Genomic DNA, 27,802 nt, shown 5'->3' with positions numbered 1-27,802 from the left:
TCTCTCTGTAGAGTTGCAGCCAGCTTCCTTTAACTTCCCTCCATCCATCCAAGCATGACTGTTACTGAAGCCAGTGGAAGAAGTGACAGAATAATTTTTATCTCCATCCAAACTGGAGACTGCTGCTTTCACAGAAGTGAAAGGAAACACTCTGAGCAGGACAAGTTATTGCTCTACACGCTCTTTGCCCACGTTTCTCCACTGCCTACAGGGAAATTCAGCCCTGTGCCAGCAATAAGGCTGACCACAGGACAGAGGGGAGGTGGCTTGTGCTTCCACCATTTAGGGGCAGTCTCAGCCCCAAGTGGCCTAGAGCAGCCCTCAGGGCTCTCCGAACTGGGTCTGTGCCGCAGTGCGGAAGCACTGGAACGCAGCACTGCTTCAGCCACTCCTCCTCCCACTTACATGCGCCTCCAAAAGCCCTCTGCCCCAGCACACCCTGCAGGAGAGAGGGTGTGGTGCTGGCTCAGGCCTCTTACACTGGGAATTTTCCCTGTGTCTCTGGGTAGCTGTTTTGTGGCCCCTTAGCTGGTGCAAAGGAGCTTCAGGGCCACCATCAATGGGATTCCCTGAAGGAAAATGTGCACAGGTTTATAGTTCAGACTCAAAAAGTTACCCAGGAAGCTTGATGCAGAGCTGGGAACTTATTCTCAAGGATGGTGTAGGCTGGCAGGCTGTTTTACCACCCAGGGAAAGGAAGCAAACTCCATGGCCAAGTCCTCTTTAAAAGCCCTTTCCTCTGAGCCAGGTTTATTTATAACAAAGGAAAGAAACAGCTCAACTGAAAAGATGCTAGTCACAATCCCCAGAAGCTTTTCCTGGTCATAAAGAGCTGAGGAGGGAAGAGGTATCCTCTCCCCTGGACCCAGCTTCCTCTGTTTTATATACCCCACCCAGCCATGTGATAGGCAGGGATCCCTTAACCCTTTCCAGGCTACTGCTTTACTTTGTCTCGTTTATATATTACTCAGAGCATAGAGCTTCTCAGATACCTCAGTTCAAATCTCTACATCATTTACCCAACTCTAGAATGGGGATAGTAATGCTCAAGGTCCTTTGTCAAGTACTTAGATATCTATAAATAAATAACCACTATTGAACTCCAAAGCACTCCAAACTCCATTTTGTTTTTGTTTTGTTTGTTGTATTTTTAGAAGCGGCACTTGGGGTATTAGAGCTGTGTAGTGAAAGCTAATTCTGTCTCATGGAGGATTTTGGAATTAGATTTCACTCTGATTATGAAGGGAACTCTCTAAATTTTGAATTTCTCCATTAAAGGGAATGGAGCCCTGGCTCAGGGATGGTCTGAGTGGCTGGCTGCTCCAGGGCTACGTACCCTTGAAGCCTGGGCTACCAAGGAGGTGGGTGCACAAACTGGCAGCAAACCAGGCAGGGTTCTGTCAGCACTTTTAGCAAAACTAGGAGTGGCTACAAAATGGCCCGAGTAAAACAATGCTCTGTCAGAAATTTTCTGTTCACCTTTAGTAATCAAGGTTCAGAGAGCTTGGAGGGGATGCACTATGGCTTTGGAACCAAGAAATCTGGACTGTAGATTCAGCTCGGAGGTTTACTCGGGGTTTATTTTCTGCACTTTTTACCAGCACTTAAAAGTGAAGCTAGATTGTGCACGTATAGCAAAGTTTTGTGTAGAGACCACATATATTTTTGTCAAGCTGTGCAGGGATCATGATTAGCTTAGGCCCTGCTGCTCATGCCTGTGATTGTTTGTTACTCTGGTGACCTGTTCATCCAGTGGTGTGTAGGTTGTCCTTTTTTGTTTGTTTGTTTGTTTTGTTTAAGTATATGTTTACTGATCCTCACTAAATTAAAAAACAAGATGAACAGATAAACTTTGAAATCCCAACACAAACTTGGCTTCAAAAGCCAGTTAAGGTTGGTAAGGCACTTTTGCCAGGATAGCTTATTCCAATACAGAACCACACAACACTATAAAAGAAACAGAAATGACTTAGACAAATGCAAGTCATACATATAATTGTATTATAAGCTGATGTGTTACACTTTTCCTGTTAAACTACTTGTGATATAACTGAAAGCCCTTGCATGGGTGTAATTTATAAAGTTATATATGGAAAAGTCTAAAAATTGGGCAGTAACAGACTGCAGATCTCAGGGATGACTGAAGCGGTGATATTCTAAACAAAAAGAGCTCTCCACCATGCTCAGGGCTGTTTTCTTCACTTCAGGCTGACTCCATGGATGTTCCAAGCTTCATAGTGACACAGACCAAATCCTGGAATGTTCTTATAGCGTCTCATGAAATAGCAATTGATAAATAGGATCTATCAAGGGTTACCATAGTTGCTTAAGACAATATTTAGATAGTATAAAACAAGCCCCATAATTGGTGAGACAGTTGTGCTGTGATAAAATATAAATCTCTTGATGAGCATAAAAGCTAGGAAAGGAATAAATTAAGGACATCAGATTTTAAGTAATTGAGTTTTGTAAATAATGCTTGTGACGGGTTCGGTCAGAGACCCCCTTGGGACTGCCACCTGATGGGCTCAGAGTTAGTCTCAGCACATTTTCTTGGCCAGTTTGGGCCTCCAGAACCCTGCGTTGCTGAGCCAGACACACCAGTCTGCTCCAACACAGACCCAAGGTCTGAATCACACACCCCAAAGCTGCAGACTTAACTGAAAACAGCTTAAGAAGTGCTCCTGTCTCCAGCACCCAGATACCCAGCTCCCAATGGGGTCCAAACCCCAAATAAATCCATTTTACTCTGTATAAAGCTTATACAGGGTAAACTCATAAATTGTCCACCCTCTATAACACTGATAGAGAGATATGCACAACTGTTTGTTCCTCCAGGTATTGATTACTTACTTTGGGTTAATTAATAAGCAAAAAGATTTTATTTAAGTATAAAAAGTAGGATTTAAATGGTTCCAAGTAATAACAGACAGAACAAAGTAAGTTACCAAGCAAAATGAAACAAAACATGCAAGTCTAAGCCTAATACATTAAGAAACTGCATACAGTAAATCTCACCCTCAGATGTTCCAATAGTCTTCTCTCATAGACTAGACTCCTTTCTAGGCTGGGCCCAATCCTTTCGCCTGGAACAGTCCTTGTTCCAGGTCAGGTGGTAGCAAGGGGATTTCCTCAGGACTGCCAGCCCCTTTGTTCTGTACCACCCCCTTATATAGCTTTGGCAGAAGGTGGGAATATTGTCTCTCTGGGTCCCGCCCCACCTAAATAGAAAAGCTTCAAGTTTTAGATGGATTCCAGTACCAGGTGACATGGTCATGTATCCTGTGAGACCCAAAGCCTTCATTCTTCCTGGCCTGAGTCACAGGAAGGCTTGCAAGTAAACAGAGCCATTTGTCATTATGCAAGGCACTGCATTTAGCCGTATGGAGTGGAAATCTATCAACTGCATGAAAAAACTTGTACAGATACAGACAGACATCATCTTCCTTTCCAAATGCAAACAGATGGACATAGTACCAAAAGGACTGAAGGTAAAAAAATCCATTACAATCTACATACCACACAGACTATGCTGACAGCTTGTGCCACACGCTCTCAAAGAAACTGCAGAACGACCTGATCAACATCCTCTACAGCAAACAGGGAAAGATAAAGAATGAGCTCTCAAAAATGGATACTCTCATAAAAAACCAACCTTCCACACAAACTTCCTCGTGGCTGGACTTTACAAAAACTAGACAAGCCATTTACAACACACACTTTTGCTTCTCTACAAAAGAAAAAGGACACTAAACTTTCTAAACTACTACATGCCACAAGGGGCCACAGCAATGGTTCCCTCAACCCACCCAGCAATATTGTTAACCTATCCAACTATACTCTTAGGACAGCTGCTTCTGCTGGGCTATCTTGGGACCTCTCCTTCTGCCCCTCCACCCCCACGAACGTGATACGGTTCTGTGGTGACCTAGAATCCTGTTTTCGACTCAAGGAATATTTCCAAGACACCTCTGAACAACATACTAATCCACAGAGACGTCCCTACCACCACTACAAAAAGAAAGATTCTAGGTGGACTCCTCCTGAAGGTCGAGACAGCAGACCACACTTCTACATAGAGTGCTTCCGCCAACGTACACGGGCTGAAATTGTGGAAAAGCAGCATCACTTGCCCCATAACCTCAGCCGTGCAGAACACAATGCCATCCACAGCCTCAGAAACAACTCTGACATCATAATCAAAAAGGCTGACAAAGGAGGTGCTGTTGTCATCATGAATAGGTCGGAATATGAACAAGAGGCTGCTCGGCAGCTCTCCAACACGAGTTTCTACAGGCCATTACCCTTTGATCCCACTGAGAGTTACCAAAAGAAACTACAGCATTTGCTCAAGAAACTCCCTGAAAAAGCACAAGATCAAATCCGCACAGACACACCCCTGGAACCCCGACCTGGGATATTCTATCTACTACCCAAGATCCATAAACCTGGAAATCCTGGGCGCCCCATCATCTCAGGCATTGGCACCCTGACAGCAGGATTGTCTGGCTATGTAGACTTCCCTCCTCAGGCCCTACGCTACCAGCACTCCCAGCTACCTTCGAGACACCACTGACTTCCTGAGGAAACTACAATCCATCGGTGATCTTCCTGATAACACCATCCTGGCCACTATGGATGTAGAAGCCCTCTACACCAACATTCCACACAAAGATGGACTACAAGCCGTCAAGAACACTATCCCCAATAATGTCACGGCTAACTTGGTGGCTGGACTTTGTCCTTACCCATAACTATTTTACATTTGGGGACAATGTATACCTTCAGATCAGCGGCACTGCTATGGGTACCCGCATGGCCCCACAGTATGCCAACATTTTTATGGCTGACTTAGAACAATGCTTCCTCAGCTCTCGTCCCCTAACGCCCCTACTCTACTTGCGCTTTATTGATGACATCATCATCTGGACCCATGGAAAAGAAGCCCTTGAGGAATTCCACCATGATTTCAACAATTTCCATCCCACCATCAACCTTCAGCCTGGTCCAGTCCACACAAGAGATCCACTTCCTGGACACTACAGTGCTAATAAACGATGGTCACATAAACAGGACCCTATACTGGAAACCTACTGACCGCTATTCCTACCTACATGCCTCCAGCTTTCACCCTGACCACACCACATGATCCATGGTCTACAGCCAAGCTCTGCGATACAACCGCATTTGCTCCAACCCCTCAGACAGACAAACACCTACAAGATCTCTATCAAGCATTCTTACAACTACAGTACCCACCTGTGGAAGTGAAGAAACAGATTGACAGAGCCAGAAGAGTACCCAGAAGTCACCTACTGCAGGACAGGCCTAACAAAGAAAATAACAGAAGGCCACTAGCCGTCACCTTCAGCCCCCAACTAAAACCCCTCCAACGCATTATTAAGGATCTACAACCTATCTTGAAGGATGACCCAACACTCTCACAAATCTTGGGAGACAGGCCAGTCCTTGCCTACAGACAGCCCCGCAACCTGAAGCAAATAATCACCAGCAACCACACAACAGAACCACTAACCCAGGAACCTATCCTTGCAAGAAAGCCCGTTGCCAACTGTGCCCACATATCTATTCAGGGGACATCATCACAGGGCCTAATCACATCAGCCACACTATATCAGAGGCTCGTTCACCTGCACATCCACCAATGTGATATATGCCATCATGTGCCAGCAATGCCCCTCTGCCATGTACATTAGTCAAACTGGACAGTCTGTACATAAAAGAATAAATGGACACAAATCAGATGTCAAGAATTATAACAGTCATAAACCAGTCGGAGAACACTTCAATCTCTCTGGTCACACGATTACAGACATGAAAGTTGTGATATTACAACAGAAACTTCAAAACCAGACTCCAGCGAGAGACTGTTGAATTGGAATTCATTTGCAAATTGGATACAATTAACTTAGGTTACCTTGCATAATAACTTGGCCACTCCCAATCTCTATTCAAGCCTATTTCCCCTTGTTTTTTCCTACCCCCCCCCCCAGGCGTTCTTGTTAAACCCTGGATTTGTGCTAGAAATGGCCCAACTTGATTATCATACACATTGTAAGGAGAGTGATCACTTTAGATAAGCTGTTACCAGCAGGAGAGTGGGATGGGGGGAGAGAAACTTTTGTAGTGGTAAACACCCATTTTTTTTTTCATGGTTTGTGTGTATAAAAAGATCTTGTGTACTTTCCACAGTACAGATCAAGTGCATCCGATAAAGAGAGCTGTAGCTCACGAAAGCTTATGCTCAGATAAATTGGTTAGTCTCTAAGGTGCCACAAGTACTCCTTTTTCTATTTGCAACAAATTGTCCCAGTTGATGGGAGCCATCAAGATTCCAAACCACCTTAATGGCCCACACTTTGCATAATTACAATAAGACCTCAGTTATTTCATATTTCTAGTTTGATACAAGAATGATACATTTATACAAATAGGATGAACACACTTAGTAGATTATAAGCTTTGTAATGATACCTTACAAGAGACCTTTTGCATGAAGCATATTCCAGTTATATTATATTCACACTCATTAGCATATTTTAATAAAATCATATGGAATGCAATATCACAATGCTACCTTGTTTTCATTTATCAACTTTACCTGTGTGTGTGTGTGTTTTGTTTTTAATTAAGGTCTATGTTGTGGAAAGAAATCTAGATATGAAAACGCCTCTTAGTTTTCTAGGCAATCCTCTGCTAATTGCACCATTATTCTCTACTGGGAAGGCTAATAGAGAGTATATCTGGCTGTAGGACCCTAAACAATCTGCTCCAGAGGTAGTTTCTATTCTGAGAGAGTGTCAGAAGTTTAACATCAGACCCTGTGGGCAGCTGCTGCTATGTAAGGGCATATCTATACTAAAAAGGGGTGTGGTTCCCAGCTGGAGGAGACATAACCACCCTAGCTCTCATCAAGCTAGTGGACTAAAAATAGGGCAGCCATGGTGGTGTGAGTGACTTGCTGCCCTGAGTACATGACAAGAATGGGGGCGGGTGAGTCTTCCAGCTGTCTGTTACTCTGCTAAACATTCTTTCCCCTGCCTAATGTGTGTGCTTGACCTACATTTTTTCACTATGTTACAAAAGCAGTTGCCTTTGGAAAGCTGCTGCTGTTTTTGTTACTTGTCAGCAGATCATGATTTTCATTCATTCAGCTCTGTTCCCCCAGTGGGTTAGAGGCCGATCAAATGAAGGTGGTGGATTCCCAACCCATACTCTCAATAGGCTGCCAAACTTGTTGTCTCTAGTTTCTTCCTTTTTAGTCTTCCCCTTTGGAATGTACAAATGGGTTTGGCACTCTCTGCTTTCACGCGAGCTAGGCTACATTTAGCTTTAATCAGTTATTAAATGACCACTTGAAAGGCATGAGTTCAGTGCAGCTGCACTCTGGGGCTAGGTCTACACTAAAACATTTTGCCAGCACAGCTGTGTCAGGAGGGATGTGGAGAAAAAAAACTGCTTTCCAGCCAACACAGCTATGCTGGCAAAGCCATCGTGGATTTGCTGCTTATACCGGCAAAAGAGCCTTTTGCCAGTATATGCTCAGTCTCCACTAGCATAGCTGTGCTGGTACAGTGTTTGTAGTTTAGATTAGCCCCTAGTCCATTTAGGACCAAGCCTGAGGCTACTTGATCATTATTAGACAATCAGTCTTCTCTGGAAGGCCTCATCCTTATTATAAACTTATACAGGGTGGTGGCAGAGATCCACTTTCCCTGGGCTAGGTGGCTGCCAAGGCATGGAACGTTTTAGGCCACAGCCCCAGAGAAGTCATGGTCATGTGTTTGATGCTGCCTGACTAGTGCTCTGGTGATGGGCCTGGGGCGAGTTCAGTGGCTTTGGGTAAAGATGATGGATCCAAGTAGTATGGAGGAAGTGGGGTTTTAGAAAGGCGACTGCCCTGCTGCTTTCTTCTACCACCTGCAGGACTGCGGTAAGGGCTATCCAGTGTTCTTGGATATTTGCCAGTCCTTATATGTTAGAGGATGAAAACCAAATAGTGAGAACCATGGAATTCAACAGGCTTATAACTGAGCGGAGTTTGAGATATACCAGAAACGATAAAGTGGCAGCTGCTGCTAACTGCCCCTAGGCCTCCTGAGACCAGCCTCCTGATGGTTACTGACCTTGGAGAAATTGGGGAGGAGTATAAGTAGCTCTTATTTGCACCAGCCGTGGCTGCTGGTCCTGGGATTCCTGCGAGTCGCCAACATCTGCTTTGCGAGATGTGGAGAAAGCGGTACCTGTGTCCACTTCTTCCAGCCTAATCATTGAAGTGGAAATGATGTGCAGGAAGTGAGGGTAAGGGGAAATGACAAGTATTTTGAAAAGTTTCAGAGTAGCAGCCGTGTTAGTCTGTATTCGCAAAAAGAAAAGGAGTACCTGTGGCACCTTAGAGACTAACCAATTTATTTGAGCATAAGAAAGGATATCTTTGTAAACATTTGATCCTCCACTTCCTTTCACCTTGAATAATCACTTACAGCAGTGCAGAATGTATAACTCAAGCCAGTCAAAAGGGCAGTATTTTCAAATACACACTTTCAGATGTAAATCAGCATGTAAGGTATAAGGCAATGAAGAGTAGGACTTATACCGGGCAGGTTAGCAACTCTTTTAGGTAGGATAATTGAGATATTAGGAAATCTGACATTCAGCAGTTGTGAGTATTGGGGATTACAAGAAGGAACTGAAGATCACGTTAAAGAAATTCCTATCTTAACTGATTAAAATAGTTATTAAACATATAACTTCAGTACAAAGAATATTTTGGATCCCAAAACAGCAAGATTAATTAGTAGGGTATCAGCAATGCAAAATAATTTTACAGATTAATTATGTCTCGTAATGTTGTAGGGAAGTGTTTCCCCCCCATATGGTGAAAAGAGGGAGAATTAAAAAAATTGTATTTTCAGGGCATTGTGTCCATCTTTCTAAATGTGCAAATGCAACACAAAATAGACTGTTATGGGGAACTCATTGAAAAAGGAATGTAATTTAATTGATATTCCATGACCATAATGGTTGGTGTCTTTTACTATGCAAATTTACACTCAAGCTGTGACAGTAAATGTGATATCTTCTTTGATTTTGATGAAAGAAAGCAATGTTTAGATCTAAGATGCTCTGAGGCTAGATCCTGTGGTTTAGCCAAGATCTGGGCAAAGGAACAATTTGGGATGGGAAAACAAAGGTCCCTAGTGTAATTAGAGCAGCCTTCAGACTGCTCTATTTATGCTGTGCTGCTTCACTGAGATCAGGGGCATACAGTAGCATCCTGGTCCTGCCACTTTTACTAGCCCTACTCCCTGTGGCAGAGGCGGTGATACAGGAGCTGCTAAGGTGGTCCTGCACTTATGCTGCTCAGTTCCATAGGGTATATAGCTGCTTTGCACCAACAAACCTACATAAAACAGTGTGTCTGAGAGTCCGGCCCTTGATGTTCAAGAAGAAGAGGGGAGAGTACCTTTTTACTCTTGCAGAATTAGTACAAAATTCAAATCTGCCACAGCTGAATGATTGTGTCCTTTTTCCTCTCTGAGTTTGTATTTTCTCTAGATGCTATGTCAATCTTGTGATTTAATTAGCAGTGATGGATGAAAATTCTTTGTTTAAATTATTTTAAGGGATATGATCAAATTGTACACTTCTTCCCACTAACTTTAATTAAATTGGAATGGAGTTGAATCTGTTTATAGTGAAATGATATCTTGTGAGGGTCCATGATCTCCCTTGTATCTTTCTTCTAATGTGCAAATATTTTAAAAATCCATTAACATGAGATATGAGAGCACCATACAGTTGAGTTAGATCAAAAACTCAATTCTGAAGTTGCCCCCTGAAACTAGAAGGTAAAAATCATAGACTCACTCTCCCGCAGCACACACACTCTCTCCCCCCAACCCCTGCTCCTTGTCACACACTTGCTCCTCCCTCCACTTCAGTTGAAAAGTGGCTGGCAATCTAGTAGGATGCCCATGGAACAATGGGATTGAGAAACCTGCATCATGTGATGCTATACCTGCCCCATGAGGCATTGCAAACCCTTCGCACCCTGTGGCTAGTTTCATAGTGGGATAGCTACCCACAGCACACTGCTGTCTGTGCCTATGCAAGAGCTGCTAGTGTGGGGGCAGTCTGCCAACACAAGGAGCATAGTGTGGACACGCACCAGCACTTTAAGTAAAACGCTTTAATTTAAATGGCATAACTTTTGGTGACAAAACTCTGCAGTGTAGATTAAACAATCTGAATGAAATTATGTTGCTCAGCCATATTATGATATGCTGATAGCTGTTATTGTTGGAGGAGCCGTTTCCTAAATGCTAGCTAGCACAGGTGCTTGCTTTCTCCCGGCCCCTGGGGTGCTCAACCCCCTGCCCCCCACTTTGTCCCAGGTCTCACCCCCTTTTCCCCAAGTCCCCACCCCGTGGCTTCCTGGCCAGTTTTGCCCCCGCCCCTGAGTGGGCTCCATCCCTGCTCCTCCCTCCCCCTCCCAGTGCCTCCTATATGCCACGGAACAGCTGATGGGAATGGGTGGTAGGTGCTGGGAGGGAGGGGGAAAACTGGCTGCTGGTGAGTGTTAAGCACCCTCTAATTTTTTTCTGTGGCTGCTCCAGGGCTGGAGCACCCATGAAGTCGGTGCCTATGGTGGCTCATGCAATTAAGGGCTATCATTTGAAGGCCCTTTTCTTTAGCCACAGGTTTTCACAATGCAAACTGTTCAGTAGTGGAAGATCATTGCCATTCATTCACAGCTGCCAATACCCATTGCAATGAAAGGGACACAAGTGACTGGTCACTAAGCCAGCATGCAGCGATGAGCTCTGTTGTTTTCTATTGGCCTAGCTGATTCATATGAAGTAATGCAACTCTATCTAAAAGAATGGATAGATGATGCAAGAATAAGTGAGACCGAAGTGTTTGAGTATCTTATCATTCATATATCTGCAGCTTTGCATCAAAATTCTCTTTCCTCTTCTCACCCAGCCTCCACTATGGCAGTTAGGCTGTGTCTATACTGCAGAGAGTATACCAGTCAATATGCTGGAGCTTAGATGCAGCCTGCTCTGACAGAAGGAGTTTTTCCATCAGTGTAGGAACACCACCTCCCCCCTTTCCTCACCCAAATTAGCTATGTTGACGTTCTTCTATACTGGGGTTAATCAACACAGCTGTGTCAGTCAGGGAGGAGGGCTTTTTACACCCATGACTGAAGTAGTTATGTCAACCTAACTTTTAAGTGTAGATCAGCCTAAGATACCATGGTGATGGGCCTATTAGAAATAGCCAGTTGGCAACACTGTGGTGAAAATCCACTGGTCTCTAAGCTATTTTATTTTCAGGGGAGGGAGGATTCCTCTCTGTCCCCCTTCCCTCAGAATTTAAACAAATTTTAAATAAAATTTCTCCCCCTCTGAAGGGCCTGTATTGGGCTGATCAACCTCTCAGGCAGAAGAGGACTAGCTGTGGCAATTCTCTCAGTAGGAACTGGTGGAGAGGACAACTGCAAAATAGAGATTTGGGTTCAAACTCTGCCCAAGTTCAGGTATATTTGGATCCAGGGTTTTGGTCAAACCCATCACTAAACTGAATAAAAACTTTAAAAAACTAAATAATGCTTCCAAACTGTAGCCTGGAAAAAAAATGTTTTTGACCAAAACTATTTGGTAAATTTCTGTCAATTTGCAAATAGTTTGTTGACTTCCAATTGCATTTTTGGCAAATTAATTGTTTGTCCAAAAAATGTCTCCCAACTGATTTGGAGGTTTCTTGTGTCAGGCAGGACACTGGAAACTCTACTTCTGGGCAATCACAATAAAAAGCTGATCAAGTAGCCCTTTAGAAGCTGCACCAAGAGAACCTATGCCCAAGAGGACAGAGATTTAAACGTGTCCTTCTAGAGCCCATCTCTGGGGTGGGAACCCTACCACAATAGCAAGTATTATGTATTGAATCTGGGGAACATCTTCAGGCAAGTTCTACAGTACGAAATTTCTGCTAGATACTTGCAGGTCATTCTCATTAACAACGTAGGCTTTAAGAAGACTCCTGAGGGGCCAAGAACTTATGTTGTCTGCTGAAGCCAAATTATGAAATACATCAGACACCATGAACTTCTCCATTTCATTTCCCCAATGAGGAAAACAAACCCTAGATTTTTCAGGCTTTGGAGGCACAAATTGGCTGTAGAGTCAAACCAGAGTATTGCTACTAGATAGGCTAGCTACAGAGAGCTGTTCTCCAGTGAGACTAACCAATTTATTTGAGCATGAGCTTTTGTGAGCTACAGCTCATCCGATGAAGTGAGCTGTAGCTCACGAAAGCTCATGCTCAAATAAATTGGTTAGTCTCTAAGGTGCCACAAGTACTCCTTTTCTTTTTGCGAATACAGACTAACACGGCTGTTACTCTGAAACCTGTTCTCCAGTGTTTCAGGAAACACAGCCATCCTTCAAAGTGACTCTTGGTTACAGCCCATTGCTATTAAAAATACAAAGCTGTATTGTGTTCAGAAAGTTAAGGGGGAAGCTTATTCAAACCTGTTGGATATTTAAACAGCAGTGTCCCCATTAGAGAGAGTTAGTGGTTGAAATGGCTAAGCAATCATTTCAAGAAGGCTATAGACTTAACAGAAGGGAAAATTAAGTCTTTAACTGGAAAACCTGTTAAGAGACTTGTATATTTTTAGCTTGCCTGCAGTTTGAGTGGTGTAGGTACGTAAGCCAAATTGTTACCTGTCCCTTTCTTGCTGTGCTCCAATTTCTATTGACTTTCAAGTTAACTGATTGCTCAATAATGAAACTGAATGGAACAACTGAGCTGTGGATGCTCATTTTAGAGTTGATGTTTAGCAATACAGAAAATAGTTTTCTGGTGATTGGTGGAGTCGGCTTCTGAATCCTGAACATTAGTTTTGTTTAATAACTAGGCAAAGTCATTGCCAAATTGCTCACTTAAAGCAAGTGTGATGGTGGCGAAAGTTTGTTTCAGGGAGGGGAAAAGCCTTCTCTCTCTCTCTCATTCTAAAACAAATTCTATTTAAAAAAGGGAGACACTGTGGTATATGTTGCTATGACACTGAAAGGAACATAGGATTTGCTATACTGGATGAGACCAGTCGTTCAACAGTGGCTAGTACCTGATGCTTCAGACGAAGATTCAGGGTCCCCTGCTGTAGGTAGCTGTGGGATAATCTTCCTCAGGGATGTTTCCTCCTACTCCCCAAAAGGTAGAGGTTGTTTTATGCTCTGAAGCATGAGGGCCCTACTACAGATCCTCTAAGTCTTTTCCAGGATTGACCTACATAACTTTGTGTCATCTGCAAATTTTGCTACCTCAGTGCTCATCCCCCCTTCCAGATCATTAATTAATACATTAAATGCCACTTGACCTGATGTGGAAAGTTGAGGCACCCCACTATTAGCTTTTTTCCATGATGACAATTAACCATTTATTTCTATTCTTTGTTTTCTGTCCTTAGACGGTTTCTGATCCATGATGATACTTTGCCTCTGGCATCATAACTAACTACTTAGTAACATTAGTAGTCTCTTATGAGGGAATTTGTCCAAGACCTTCTAAAAATCTAAATAAATTATATCAACCAGTTCTCCTTTATTCATTGTTTTTTATTGAGACAGTCAAAGAATTGTAATAGATTAGAGAGGCATGATTTTCCTGTGCAGAAGCTGTGCAGGTTAGACCCTTTTCTATCATGATCTAAGTGTTTTATAAGTCTATTTTTAATTATCAGTTCGACCAGTTTATTAGGAAGATAAGTCAGGCTCATTGGCCTGCAGTTCCCCAAATCACTTCTAGTGCCTTTTTAAAATAATGGGTACATTTTCTACTCTCCAAGCCTCTTGAACAATAGATGATTTTAATGAGATTGCATATTTCTACTAGCAGCTCAGCCACTTCATACTTGAGTTCCTTCTGAAATCTTGGATGTATAAAATCTGGGCCTGCTGACTTTGTTGCTTTTTAAATGATCAGTTCATTCCAGTACCTTCTTTTTTGGTAGCTCAATCTCTGATAGTACTGTCTCTCTGTTGTTGAGCTTGATGTTAGCTAAACTTATCATGTCTCATGAAATGAAATATCTTCTCCTGGTTGAGAGTGCTGGTCTCTCCCCCTATGAAGATCTGCTCCCGCTTGAGATTTGTGATCCCTTCTTCTCTCCCTGAATGCCTCCACTTGCTGGGAATCCTCTTCTGCCTGCTTTTGGTTGAAGTACTGAAGGAGGAGAACCTATAATGTCAGGAACTATATTTTTCATTGACATTTTATTGTATGTCAGGAGTAAGATCAAAAAAGTCCCCCTCTGAAAGTCAGCGTGTTTCTTTTTAAGGGACTCTTTTGAGCGGCTGGCAGTGATCACAGTGGGAGATCACAGATCGGTTTTGTGTGACTCTGTCAGCCTCTTGCAACTGTATTGCAGTCAAAGACATCCTTTTATAATTGACAGTGCCTGCAAAAGCCCAGTAAAATGCAATCTAATAATCTCACAAAGAAGGGAGTGGAATAACTCCCATCCTAATAGCTTGTGCTTTGCCTACATAGGTGTCAAGGTTCCTTTCCCACTCTGAACTCTAGGACACAGATGTGGGGACCTGCATGAAAGACCCCCTAAGCTTATTCTTACCAGTTTAGATTAAAAACTTCCCCAAGGTACAAACTTTGCCTTGTCCTTGAACCATATGCTGCCACCACCAAGCGTTTTAAACAAAAAACAGGGAAAGAGACCACTTGGAGACATCTTCCCCCAAAATATCCCCCCAAGCCCTACACCCCCCTTTCCTGGGGAAGGCTTGATAATAATCCTTACCAATTGGTACAGGTGAGCACAGACCCAAACCTTTGGATCTTAAGAACAATGAAAAATCAATCAGGTTCTTAAAAGAAGAATTTTAATTAAAGAAAAGGTAAAAATCACCTCTGTAAAATCAGGAGGGTAAATACCTTACAGGGTAATCAGATTCAAAACAGAGAATCCCTCCAGGCAAAACCTTAAGTTACAAAAAGACACAAAAACAGGAATATACATTCCCTCCAGCACAGCTTATTTTACAATTTTATTTTATTTTATATATTTTTATTTATTTTATTGGGGCCGGCGATTTAAAAGGGCCCGGGGCTCCGGATGCCGCTGCCACTATGGCAGCAGCGGCGTCCGGAGCCCCGGGCCCTTTAAATCAACATGGGAGCCCTGGGCGGCGTGGGCCAGCCGGACTGGAAGGGCTGGCCGGGGGACGCTGACCCCCCCAGCCCTGCCCCTTCCACCCAAGGCCCCGCCCCTTCCGGGGGCCAGAGCCACCCCGTACCGGTAAGTGGCCTCAGTTACTTTCACCCCTGCCTCTAGGCAAAACCTTAAGTTACAAAAACAGGAATATACATTCCCTTCCGCACATCTTATTTTACCAGCCGTTAAACAAAAGGAAATCTAACGCATTTCTAGCTAGATTACTTACTAACTTAACAGGAGTTGTGAGGCTGCATTTCTGATCTGTTCCCGGCAAAAGCATCACACAGACAGACCAAAGCCTTTGTTCCCCGCCTCCAGATTGGAAAGAAACTTGTCCCCTCATTGGCCATTTTAGGTTAGGTGCCAGTGAGGTTACCTTAGCTTCTTAACCCTTTACAGGTGAAAGGATTTTGCCTCTGGCCAGGAGGGGTTTTATAGCACTGTATACAGAAAGGTGAGGTTACCCTTCCCTTTATATTTATGACAACAGGTAATTTAAAAAAGCCATAATAATACTGTAGCAAAAGGGGTCTGGAACCCATTACAGGTACTGTAATCTGTTATGAACACAGAGCATGAAGTAATTGGGGCCAATCTGGTTATCTGCCCTATCTTAAGATTGTTCCATTATCGTCCCCAGTGCAAGGGAGGAGAGTATTTAAAGATAGTGGCATATAAAATCCTTTTATTCACAGAATGTCCTCTCGTATTCCTTGACTCAATCTATCCCTCTTTCAAATATCAAAAGTCGTGGTCATGGGAAGGCTGGAGGAAAATAAGCAGCTGGTAACCTTCCTAATGGGCAGGAATGCACGCTGAAGTCTCCATTGAATTCAGCAGCGCTGTGGAAGCTTGCACTCGAATGGATAACATTTGTGTAGAGTACAGTTTGAGCTTATAGTGTAGCTGGATTTAATGATGTGAGATATTACTCATGCTAAGTTCTCTATCAGCGCCAAACAGTGTGGTGCATATACACCAGGACTAGTTTTTAAATGGGCTTCACTCATTCTTAAAAAATCATGTCCAAGCAAAGACATTGATAGAGACGGGCCTGAGCTGCAAAATTTAGGCATAAGTACTAATGGGGGTTTGGGGATTCTAGTTGGCTCACACATAAAGTGAGGCCCTAATTGTAAAACTTGGATCTGGATTCAGGTCCAGTTTGTAAAACTTAGATCTGGGTCAGGATTTCAGACTTCCCAAGAACTGAGGGGAATTTGGATATGAATATATTTGTTTCAGGGCTTGGTTGCAAACTCTCCTCCATTTCGGTTGCTTTGGGATTCTGTGTCAAACCCAGGACCCTCTCTAGATATAACAGCTGGTTTTTCAGAAGGCAAGCTGCATTATGTTATAACACATCTGTTAGTGTAACTACTGAGAGCATCTTCGTTTTGGATTGATCACAATTTTGTTGTGTATATATAATGTTTTACAGACAGTAAGCTAATATAGTGGAAATATTTGGTATCCTGTCAAGATGTTTTCAGCCCCAAATTTAGGTTTTGTTAAAATGAACAGGATCTGAGAAAAGTTATTCATGATGTAATTTTACTAACTTTGATAGAAAGAATGAGGCCTTATATGATTTTGTGAGTGTGGCACAATCCAAAAATCTGATCCTAATCCCAATTTTTGCCTGAAATGTAGGGGAAGTTTGGATCTGGATTTGAATCCAAACTCTCTTGTTTGGCTTTATCTGTCTAATAGTCTTGAAGGAGACCCTGAATCCAAATACCTCCACATTTGGGGAATTCCAGTTCTGAACTTCAAGGCCTTCTCTAATTATTGACAAGATTTTAATGAAATAAAAAAAACAAAGCTGCATGACTACAATAACTTGAATTAACTCCTAGACTACTTAGTAGTGATGTTAGTCAGCTGAGATCTATGCTGGACGTGAAATGCTTTGAGTTCTCCGTTTTCATACAGGGTGAGTGGGATGGGAGCCATTTTTTCCCCTTCTTTTTTAGTAAAAGTTAAGTTTGGAGGAATACTAATTAAAGACCACAATTTCAGACTCTGTCTGAAAGCACAGCCTGCAGCAGAGCCAATCTCTGCCTCCGAGCCTGATTGGCTACAGGACCCGAATGACTGGAAGAGTCAGCAGACCAGCTCTTAAGTCCAGCAGCAGAGGCGATTCAGCAGCTGCTTGAAGCATTTGCCCATGACTGGGATAGCGCTGTCTCCTATGCCTGCTTATTCCAACCTCTCCTCTGTGTTGCCTCACTCCAGGTAACCCAGGTCTGACCCTCAGCTGTGAATCCTGACTTTGGCTCTGATGCTGGTTCAGGCTCTAGTACCTGACTACCAACTCCTACTCCAACCATTGGGCATGACTCCTGCTCTAACCAGTGGGCATGACCATCCACATCCTAGTCACGGGCTGATGTTTGCCTTGCCTCTATTTGCATGCACACAATTTACATGTAAAGCTGGCTTGCATCTGCAAAGAGCAGGTGCACACAGTATAAAAATAGTAACACCTCTGTGCACCAGTTGCAATTTGTACCTGCAACCTCCATTTGTCTGAGAATTGTTCCAATCAAGGTATTAGCATGGGCACAATGTGGGAGCAAGAGAGCGTGGGGGTATAGGCATGTGTGCACATAGAGTTTTGCAGTTGCACCAGTGGAAGCTGCAGGACATGGATTTAACCCTAAAGCCATATTCATGCTGCAGTTAGACCCATGATTTGTGTAACTGCTTGTGGACATGACCAGCTTAACTGGCTTCCAGTTATATGGCTTGGTTTGTGTCAACAGAACAGCTCTTCTGCCATCACAACACCTAGTACTCTGCCTAATTGTATTTTTTTAAGAATACATTCTGGGCAGCTTTCCCGGAGTGCCCCAGGAGCTCTTGTCAGCAGTAAGGGCTATGGGCATTTTAGCAGGCTCCTTCTGCCTCTGATCAGAGGACTTCTTACTCCAAACCCATAATCCCCCCTGCTGCAGGAGTCACAGTGGCCATCTGGTATCATGGATCCTTCCTGTCACTGCAGGTTGTCTCCAGCTTATCGATTTTCATGCTTGACAGTCTGGAAGCAGAGCAGGGCAGAAAAGGTAACAGCCTTCAGAGCACTCTGAGGTGAGACCTGAAAAGGAGATTGAAGTTTGTGCCTGATTCAACCTGAACTGTGAGAAGTCCAGACTCTGGGCCTGGCCAAGTTCCCTCCACTCGTGGGACAAAGTTGGGGTTGTCTGGGGACCAGTGTGCAATCAGTGAAGCTTTTACCAAGTGGGGTTTCCTTGGTTTTCTATAGAAAGAGCTGTTACCATACAACAGGGGGGATAAACATTTCAAAATAATTAATAACATTTTTAAATTGCACAAACTGGTCCAAAAAGCTGGGTCAAAGTGCAGCTATGCTGCTTGCCTACAGCTGATGGGTCCCAATTGGTGGTGGTTCTCACTGTGCTCAAAGTACCTACAGGAAGCAGATTTGTGATTTTGGGGCTGGTAAGAGCCACCAGTTTGGGACATGAGGAAATAGAAATCATTGCTATTGCACAGGGGGTGCTGGTGACAGGAGATAGGGCTAGAATGCAGCCTTGCATCTGTGGCCTTGGACCAAATGGTGCCAATGTCTCCAACACCACTTGCATTGTATAAGCTGGGAACAAATGGTCATGCTGCTAACACCCCAGCCAAATTACCTAAATACATTAATTGACTGTATAACAGTGTCCTTATAGATTTTGAATACTCTATTTGTATGAGCCGTAATGAGGAAATGGGTCATATGCATTTGTAGGGTTGAAGGGCCCTAATTTATCATCCTTGTTGGCGGAAAGGTGAAGGATTAAGTGGGTAACAGTGAGAACTCCCTCTTGCTCCTTGGGAGTATTCCTCCAAGTTAAGGTTGAGTCACGTTGTGGTGCTACTGTGGAAGGGAAGCTTGCAGAGTTGTTGCTTGGTCTGTGGACTTCCTTTTATGCAGCTATCACTCCAGCTTCTTTCCTGGCAACTGAATTCACATTTAGTAATTAACACCCAGAAACTTTTAATACGTGAATTATACCCTATTTTCTTGATTTGCAAAGCCTTATTATTACCCATGCCAGAGGTGCTATGAACTTGTACATTACATCAAAGCTTCAGTCTACCAGCAAAACAATCATGTTTTTTTTTTCCACGGCTGTAAATGTGGCACAAAAAATGTCCCTTCAAAAACGAACAAAAAAATAAACAAACAAAACTTGCAAGTGGTCTTCGTTGTAGGTAAGATCGTTTCAGACAAAGTCAGTAAGAAGAATTTACAAAAATATCTTTAAATCCGGCTCCATGCTTCAAAAGGATTTGGTAAGTAACTCCAGAGCTGTTGGTTAACTCAGGGTATACACTCTTTTCCCCCGCGCGTTAAAGGGGTCTGAAAAAGTAGGTGGTTCTGCCGCTTTCGATAGAAATGAAAGCGACCTCAGTTCTGTCCCCAGCTCTGAGATTAGTTCTGCCCCCTCAGCCTTCCCTCCGCTCCACCTGCAGCCCCTAGGGTTCTTCGTTCCCTTTTCCCAGCCCCAGGGTGCCCTGGGAGACACAGAGGTTCTCTGCTGTCTCTGTTCCTCACAGGAGGGGAGGAGGGAGCTGTTGTGCTCTTTCTGCTCCCCCCACCCCTCCTGTGAGAATGGTGTGGGCTCCTAAAGGGATGCGGGGAGAGCTCTGCCTGCCTCCTGCAGCAGCCCTGATTGGCTGCTTTCCCCCACTGCTCCACCTCTTTGGGAAGAGCAGCCAGTTGGGGTTTTCCCTCAGAAAAGGCCAAAATGTGCACCCCTCAGTGACTTGGACTAGAGTCATATAAATGTTACTTGCTGGTCTGTGACCCCTTTTGACCCGGCGCTTTTTGAGCACGACCTTTCCCAATATCCTTTTCCACAAATATACAGGCTGGTGGTGATCCAGCTTTTCATAGTGGGAGCAGTGCCATTGCAATTACCCAGGTGCCATGGAGAGCCGTGGCTGAGACTGGTTAACTGAAGGAGTGTTCAAAGTAATTAAGAGGCACTGAGGACATGACCCTATTTCTGATAACAGGGGGTTTCAGGGAACTGCTGTTTAGAAAATCAAGGTTGTATTAATCAAGTGACATTGATTTGCTTTGATATGATGTTGTGCAATGTACAGTACCATAATTGTAGCCTGAGTAGGATCACTTTATGATTGCAATGAGGAGTTGATTGAGGGAACAGAAGTCTAGAAAAAGCAAATCACGCAAAAACGTTTTAAAAATATGAAATGTGCAGAATACTGTGGATTTTAGGGGTGGAATGTGAATTTGTGTAACCCAACATAACCCAATCTGCTCAGCATCACTCAGCTAACAGATCATCTCCTGGTGTACAAAAATCACATTTGAAAAATAAACACCCTAAGTGAAGTGTTGCGGTTCAGTGATGAGACAGAACACAGCTTTTTGCAAGCAAGCAGGCTGGTCAGCGGAGATGGGCTGTTCTGCCCCCCCTGCCTTCCACCTTCTCCTTTTATTATATTTCTCCCCCTAAGCATTACACACTGCTACACAAAGGAATGTATGACGTTGATTCATATGCTTAGTTACCATCCTCTATCTACTACAATCCTGGTTCTCAGGCCTTGAGCCCAGGCTAAAGAAACCTCCCACAGTTGCTGTCCAAACTATCAAGTTCTCAGGGTTCATATCTAGCCCTTGTCCTTGGATAGAGCAATGTGTGCATTGCTCCTAGGAAACAGTCAGGGTGTGCCCCGCCTGCTTCCAGGTGGAATAGCTAGACATTAACCCTTCATCTCCCCTTTTTTGTTTATTGAAGTTGGCCATCTCATGGTAGCCGCCAATTTGTTTGTCATGCTAATTAACTCCCAGACAGACAAGGACATAACCTGGGGAGCTTTCCAGGGCAAAAATTTTACAAAGTCTTAACAAGAAAGGAATACATTGTACACAGCAGCAACAAAAAATAAGCCCAATAATTACAAACACAAAATAACCAAAAACTTAACATCTGCAATATAATCATCTAAAAGGGGTACACTTCTTTTACTACAATTGTAACCAGCAAAAGGCAATATAAGTATCATTCTACTAAGACAGCAAAGGGTGCCATCACTTAAATTTGCAGGAATATAATTAAAGGTGCATGAACCACAAGTAAAAACCCATCCTGATGGTAGGATGATATGGCCATAATTATATGAAACATTAACAGCATGGGAACAATTTAAAAGGGATTGAGAAATTTTTGACAGCCCAATGGCACCTTTGTACTAGTGCAGTTAACTACACGCGCACAGGTGACATTGTGAGCCCCGGCCGGGTACGGTGTGTGAAGGAATATAGCCGTGCGAGGCAGAGTATAGTTGGCCGGGCCCCAATTAGCCATGCTAAAATACTGGGAGAAAAGATTAGCATAAGCAAAGAGCAGTATCTTATTCTCCTTCGGGCTTGTAACGGGGGAGGCGCTTCCGAGCCAACCCCTACAGAAAATAGCAGGCACAAAAGGCACACAATCATCACAGAATTAGCAGTGATTTGGGCGAGAATCGCCACAAACAAAGTCTTAGGAGTTTCTGGCTGCTGATCTGCTGCCAGTTTTCGTTGAGCCGTGGCGACCAATGCTTTTACTGCTCCCCCTGTCACGGGCTGGCTTGGGACGTTACGCCTCCTCCGTTTCCGTCCCGCCGTTGTCGACTCGGGGGGCAACGCGGTCTCCTCCAAGGTCAGCTGAAACTCTGGTATGGGATTCGACAGCCCCTGGTGCCATGCCATGTTGTTTAAGTGCTGGTCGCACGCACCGGGCTGGAACCCACAACGGTCCTGCAGGGAGAAACACAGCAGCATATCCCCGACCCCAAGTGATTAGAGGTGCTGGGCCCAGCCACTGTGGATCGGGCAGCTGACGGTAAAAGACACGCGGTCTTTCCAGTACCTCAGATTTGTGAAAATGCCGATCCGCAGGGGTCTGCTGATCTGCATTCAGTGTTAAATTATTTAAAGTAAACAAGAGGATATACATTTGTTGTTGAATGTCTCCTAAGGTTCGGAGATGCAGCTCCCCTTGTTTTAATTGTTTATCTAGCAAGGTTTTGAGTGTGCGATTGGCACGTTCAACAATGGCTTGGCCCGTGGAATTATAAGGGATTCCGTGTTTAAGACGGACGTCCCAGTGGGCACAAAAGGTGGAGAGGGCTGCAGAGCAGTAGGCTGGGGCATTATCTGTTTTAATTTGGCAAGGGCGACCCATAACAGAAAAGCAGGCCAGCAAATGGTGAATAACTTTGTTAGTGGCTTCCCCACGTTGTGGGGTTGCCCAAAGGAAGCCTGAATAAGTATCAACGGAAACATGTAAAAATGAATAGGGGCGGAATTGTGGCACATGAGTAACATCCATTTGCCACAGCTGATTTGCTGCGGTACCTCGGGGGTTAACGGCATAAGAAAAAGTAGGAGCAGCAGCAGCACAGTGGGGGCAGGAACGAACAATGGAACGTGCATGATCAGCAGGAATGTGAAACTGCTGGGCCAAAACAGAGGCAGACTGATGAAAAAAGGCATGGCTTTCAATGGGGTCAGAAAAAAGGGAATTTACCTGACCACGCAACGCGTGATCGGCGCGTGCATTGCCCTCAGTGAGTGGCCCAGGCAGAGGGGTATGACTGCGAATATGAGCAACAAAGTAAGGGAAATGACGAGTGGCAAGAAAATGCTGTAAAGACAAAAACAGGTGAAGGAGGTCTGCATCAACCTGAGGGGTAATGAGGGCAAGGGGTAAATGATCAATTACCTGATAAACATAATGGGTATCCACAATTAAATTAAAGGGACAATCAGCAAAAAGTTGAAAGGCCAAAATAACAGCAGCCAATTCTGAACGCTGTGAGACGGCGAGTGAGACAACGTAGATCCAAAGCCTCCTCCGCCCCGAGTTCGATCCTCAGCAGCTGGCACCTGATAGGGGACTAAAATCAATTGTGCAATTGACCGTCCACGCAGGAGCGACTGTGGAAGATGAGTCCACACCTGAACCTTAATAATGCCAGTGTAATCAGCATCAATGACCCCTGGAATGACAAAAAAGCCCTGTTTCCCAGCATGTGAGCGAGGGAGAACAAGACCTACAAAGCCGGCAGGGAGAGGTCCCATCACCTGTGTAGGTATGGCACAGACCTCCCCTGGCAGCTGAAAGTCCGTGTCCTCCTGCAATCTGTTGGTAAAATCCAAAAAGGACTCTAAGGCACCCTGACGGATACTGACAAAGCTTTTGGTAGGCTTGCCTGAATCCGGGACCTTCTTGAAGGCATGCTGGGCACAGGTGGAGATAATGGGGAAGACGGCCTGAGGGAGTTGAGACTGCATCCCAATAGTAGCAAACTGGCCCTCCCCTGCCAAATGCTCATAAATGATACCTTGCTCTCTATATACCTGGGCTTGGCGTTCTGCCATCTGCCGATACTCACTAAGCCAAATAACATACTGACTGGGTGACAACATCATGCGCAGCAGCGTTTTCCAATCCTCAGGGATTAGGGAGTACCCAGCACCCATCCCTTCAATGAGACCACGCACAAAGGTGCTAGTCAGGCCAAATTCACGAATTGCTTCCTTTACCTCTCTAACCACCGAGTATGGCAGAGTGGTCCAGGTGCCCACGGGGTTGCCCTGGTCATCATTCTGCCAGGTCACTGGGCAAACGGAGACCAGATCAGCCAGCTCCTCTGCTGTAAGATCTGATCGAGCTTTCGCTGCGTGAACCATTTGTTGCACCAGCGAAAGCTTCTGAGCAGATGCAGATGACTCTCCGGGGGGCCCCATGGGGGGAGGGTGATCACACACCGGCTCCGGTGGGGAAGGCCAGGGAGGCGGTGGTAATAGAGGCACTGGGGGCGAAGCAGGGGGAGGGATGGCTGCAGGAGCGGACGGGGGTGGCAGGATCGGCAGCTCCTCTGTTGGTGCTGAAGAGGGCCTTTCCAAGGCGACACGCTGTGTCGCATCGCCAGGAGGGGGGATGACTGCAGGGGCGGACGGGGGCGGCGAGAGCACCAGCCTCGCGAGGGAGGGTCTGTCTGAGGCGACACGCTGTACCATGTCGCAGCAGAGGTGCCAGGCATGTAAAGCCTGCACGGGTGCCCGAGGCTCTTTGTGCAATGTCTGGCCCAATCGCTCCCAGTCCGCTAACTTAAGGCTTCCAGCTTCAGGATACCACGGGCACTTGGCACGCACCTCCTGTAGCAGGAGAGTGAGTTCTCGAGCCGGGCAGTCATGCTGAGCCTTACGCAGCAAATACTGCAGCTCATTACGGTGTTGCACTTGCAAAGCAGAGAGGGAGCTTCCCATACTTACCACAATGAAAAATACTCACCGGGATCCACGAAGTGGATGAGTGACGCGTCTGAAACCCTTGCCGGGCGAGGTGAGTGCTGAGGGCCCCACGTTTGGGCGCCAGTTGTTGCGGTTCAGTGATGAGACAGAACACAGCTTTTTGCAAGCAAGCAGGCTGGTCAGCGGAGATGGGCTGTTCTGCCCCCCCTGCCTTCCACCTTCTCCTTTTATTATATTTCTCCCCCTAAGCATTACACACTGCTACACAAAGGAATGTATGACGTTGATTCATATGCTTAGTTACCATCCTCTATCTACTACAATCCTGGTTCTCAGGCCTTGAGCCCAGGCTAAAGAAACCTCCCACAGTTGCTGTCCAAACAATCAAGTTCTCAGGGTTCATATCTAGCCCTTGTCCTTGGATAGAGCAATGTGTGCATTGCTCCTAGGAAACAGTCAGGGTGTGCCCCGCCTGCTTCCAGGTGGAATAGCTAGACATTAACCCTTCAGTGAAGAAAGATGGTGGCATAGGATGCAGTCTTTAGTCTTATGTTTTGCCTCCAAGGGTAGGTATTCAATGATTTCTGGGTGGGGAGTCTTTTGTGAGTTGTTTTAAAAGAAATGTATTAAAGGAGTATATGTGCCCGAGATTTCAGTGATCAGGAGCTTGATGTTGCAAGGTGCTCAGTACCTCCTGACAGATGGTGAGTGTTCTCAGCTCCCTCTGAGGGGTCCTCAGTACTTTGCAGAATTGGACCTCTGAGGCATCTTGGGCCTGATCTTAGACTCATAGACTGTAAGGTCAGAAGGGACCATCATGATCATCTAGTCTGACCTCCTGCACCTTGCAGGCCACAGAACTTCACCCACCCACTCCTGTAATAGACCCCTAACTTTTGTCTGCCCCAAAACATGATTTAAAGACTTGTACCACTGTAGTCAGTGTTGGCTTTGTCATTCACTTTGAGTACTGCAAGATTGGGCCTTTAAATTTAAAAAGAAAATAAAGATCAGGGGCTACAATCAAGTAGAAAAAAGATAGTTAAAAATGTTACTATTTCATAGGGTTGCCAACCCTCCAGGATTGGCATGGAGTCTCCTGGAATTGACATTGATCTCCCAGTGACTATTGAAAGCAATACGAGAAATTTTAATAGGATATTTTAAGAAAATATTATGTCATGTTGGGGGGGGGAGGGATCTCCCGGAACAGCTTCAGTCAGAGTTGGCAACCCTACTATTTTCATTATTAAATACTTTAAAGCTATAGATATAAAAATAAGTATGAATATAATTTTTTTAAAAAAACCCAAAGCATAAGTAAACTAAGCACCTTAACTATAAATAAGTGCTTATGCACTAGAAGCATGCTTCCGTCTGATATGACATTTATTTTTTACTCCTGAGGAGACAGGTGATGAATCACTCATGATTTTTCCCCTTGTGAGGTACGTATAAGTCTCCTCATGAGTGAACGTAAATGTTACAGACTACTGTGTTGGAACAAGATACAAGTATTTTGTCTGGTGGGTATGGCTGATTCAGGAAATAGGCCTGTATGTGGTACACACACACACAAAATCTACTCTGCTCCTTTTAACGCATCAGTTCCTTGGGTCCCAGTCCTACAGGGGGAGTGGCTAAATATCCTCATCTCTCATTGAGATCTAGGGTGTTTACTTGGGGGGTTAGAAGTGGACACCCTACATTTGGCTCTCTGTCAGCAAACTGAGGTAGAAAAACACCTTTCTCGTTTCACCTCCAAAGGTTCAGAGGCACAATGTGAGCTGTTAGAATTCAGCTGCCCCAGGCAAAGGGTTTGTGAATATCCCCTGCTCTAGGACCAAAGGGGAAAGAGATTCTTAAAAGAGATGGCTACAGAAATGAGCATGTATCATTATCACCATAATTAAAACTCTAGGTGTGGAGTGTGGTGGCTTTAGTGTTTCATGATTACAATGGGGAACTGATAGAAATGGTAAGCTTCCCCATGTCTCTTAAGCCATGCAACTCCAGTCTCTTCTTCTGTGTCTGATTTGGCCCTCTGAAGGCTGATTTTTCACCCACAACTTAACACCCACAACTCTAATGAAAGTCAGTGGGAACTGTGGGGGATCAGCATCTCTGAAAAGCAGGCCCATCTTGACTACTCATTTGGGACTGAGCTTTCAAAATCACAAAGTAAATTATGTGAGTAGGCCCACTGATTTTTCAATGGGATTAAGTATGAGAGTAAAGTTACTTGTGGGTGTATGTGTGTGTTTTTTGTAGGATTTGGCATCTTTTGTACCTTTAATGTATCCACTAGTTTTTTGTTAAGAACACCAAACTCACTTCATTCATCCTCATAACAAAAAGCTAGTCCATTAGCCTATAGTGCCATCTAGCCTCCTTGTCTTCTCATCTTTTGGAAATTTCGTAAGTGTGGTATGAATATTTGGGAAGAAACATCTGATGATATTCATGGGGCCATTTCTTTCTTAATGAAAATATATTTATTAGTGCTAGTAAAAAAAATGTTTTATCAATATTTTGAAAAATGTTGACGCTCTATTAGCTGGTTGAAAAACAGGAAAAAAAGTGAGAAATTTACTTCAAAACTTTGAAATTTCTTGAGGAGCTCCTGTAATTCTCAAACTCCACAAATCTGAGCAAACTATAAGGAAGAAAGCGGACAAGGTGTATGACTATTTTATATTTCCAGTATGATTAATTCCTAAGTGCTTTACAAATGTGATAGGAATCACATCAGAAGCATCCATCTCTGGAGTGGAATGGTGCAGTTGTTAGTAGCATACAACCATATTTCATAGCTCTTCATAACAAAAAAAAGCAGAATAATATTATATGTGAGTTAAAGTGAAGGGAGAATGTAGGGTGGGGGGTCCAAGATTAAAACTGTCAGATGACCCAGATTAGCATCCCTACTCTTGGGGGGGGGGGCGGCAAGTGCCACAAATCTTTTAATAAGTGGCCAGAAAAAAAGTGGGTCAAATATGGTGAAACAATCCACTTCTCTTCAATGCACTTATTTACAGTTCCAACGTGTCAGAATTAACTTTCACATACCAATTAACAACATGTACATTTAATCAAGGATCCTTAATTTTCTGCAGTCCTGTGGGAACAGACATACACCTTTTCATCTTGTCTTCATTAGCCATAATGCTCCTCCATTCAGAATAGACAGAAATTAGCACACAGCCCTTTTCTGAACAGCTGCAAATGAAGGCTAAACCTGG

The 27,802-nt window shown here is 44.2% G+C and overlaps 1 protein-coding gene across 2 annotated transcripts; it reads right to left on the bottom strand.

Moving 5' to 3' along the window:
* Nucleotides 1-20,678: 20,678 nt before the first annotated feature.
* On the bottom strand, nucleotides 20,679-25,063 carry LOC140912978 (uncharacterized). Of its 2 annotated transcripts, none has more exons than XM_078853318.1 (2): nucleotides 23,026-25,063; nucleotides 20,679-22,058 (listed from the first exon to the last, which is right to left on the bottom strand). In XM_078853318.1, the coding sequence occupies exon 1, from the start codon at nucleotides 24,573-24,575 to the stop codon at nucleotides 23,052-23,054; it is 1,524 nt and encodes a 507-aa protein (XP_078709444.1). In that variant the 5' UTR covers nucleotides 24,576-25,063; the 3' UTR covers nucleotides 20,679-22,058; nucleotides 23,026-23,051. The 2 variants fall into 2 exon arrangements, with proteins under 2 accessions (XP_078709444.1, XP_073204597.1); XM_073348496.2 differs by having other exon boundaries at nucleotides 23,850-25,061.
* Between the last annotated feature and the right edge of the window lie 2,739 nt (nucleotides 25,064-27,802).

Source organism: Lepidochelys kempii, chromosome 6 (genome assembly GCF_965140285.1).
Source record: "Lepidochelys kempii isolate rLepKem1 chromosome 6, rLepKem1.hap1, whole genome shotgun sequence".
Taxonomy (NCBI): Eukaryota; Metazoa; Chordata; order Testudines; family Cheloniidae; genus Lepidochelys; species Lepidochelys kempii.
Note: the sequence above shows the minus strand (reverse complement) of the source record. Positions and strands in the feature narration are given on the sequence as shown.

What these genes read in the sequence shown, in the direction of transcription:
- LOC140912978 (XM_078853318.1), bottom strand. Translation starts at nt 24,575, where the DNA reads ATGGGAAGCTCCCTCTCTGCTTTGCAAGTGCAACACCGTAATGAGCTG.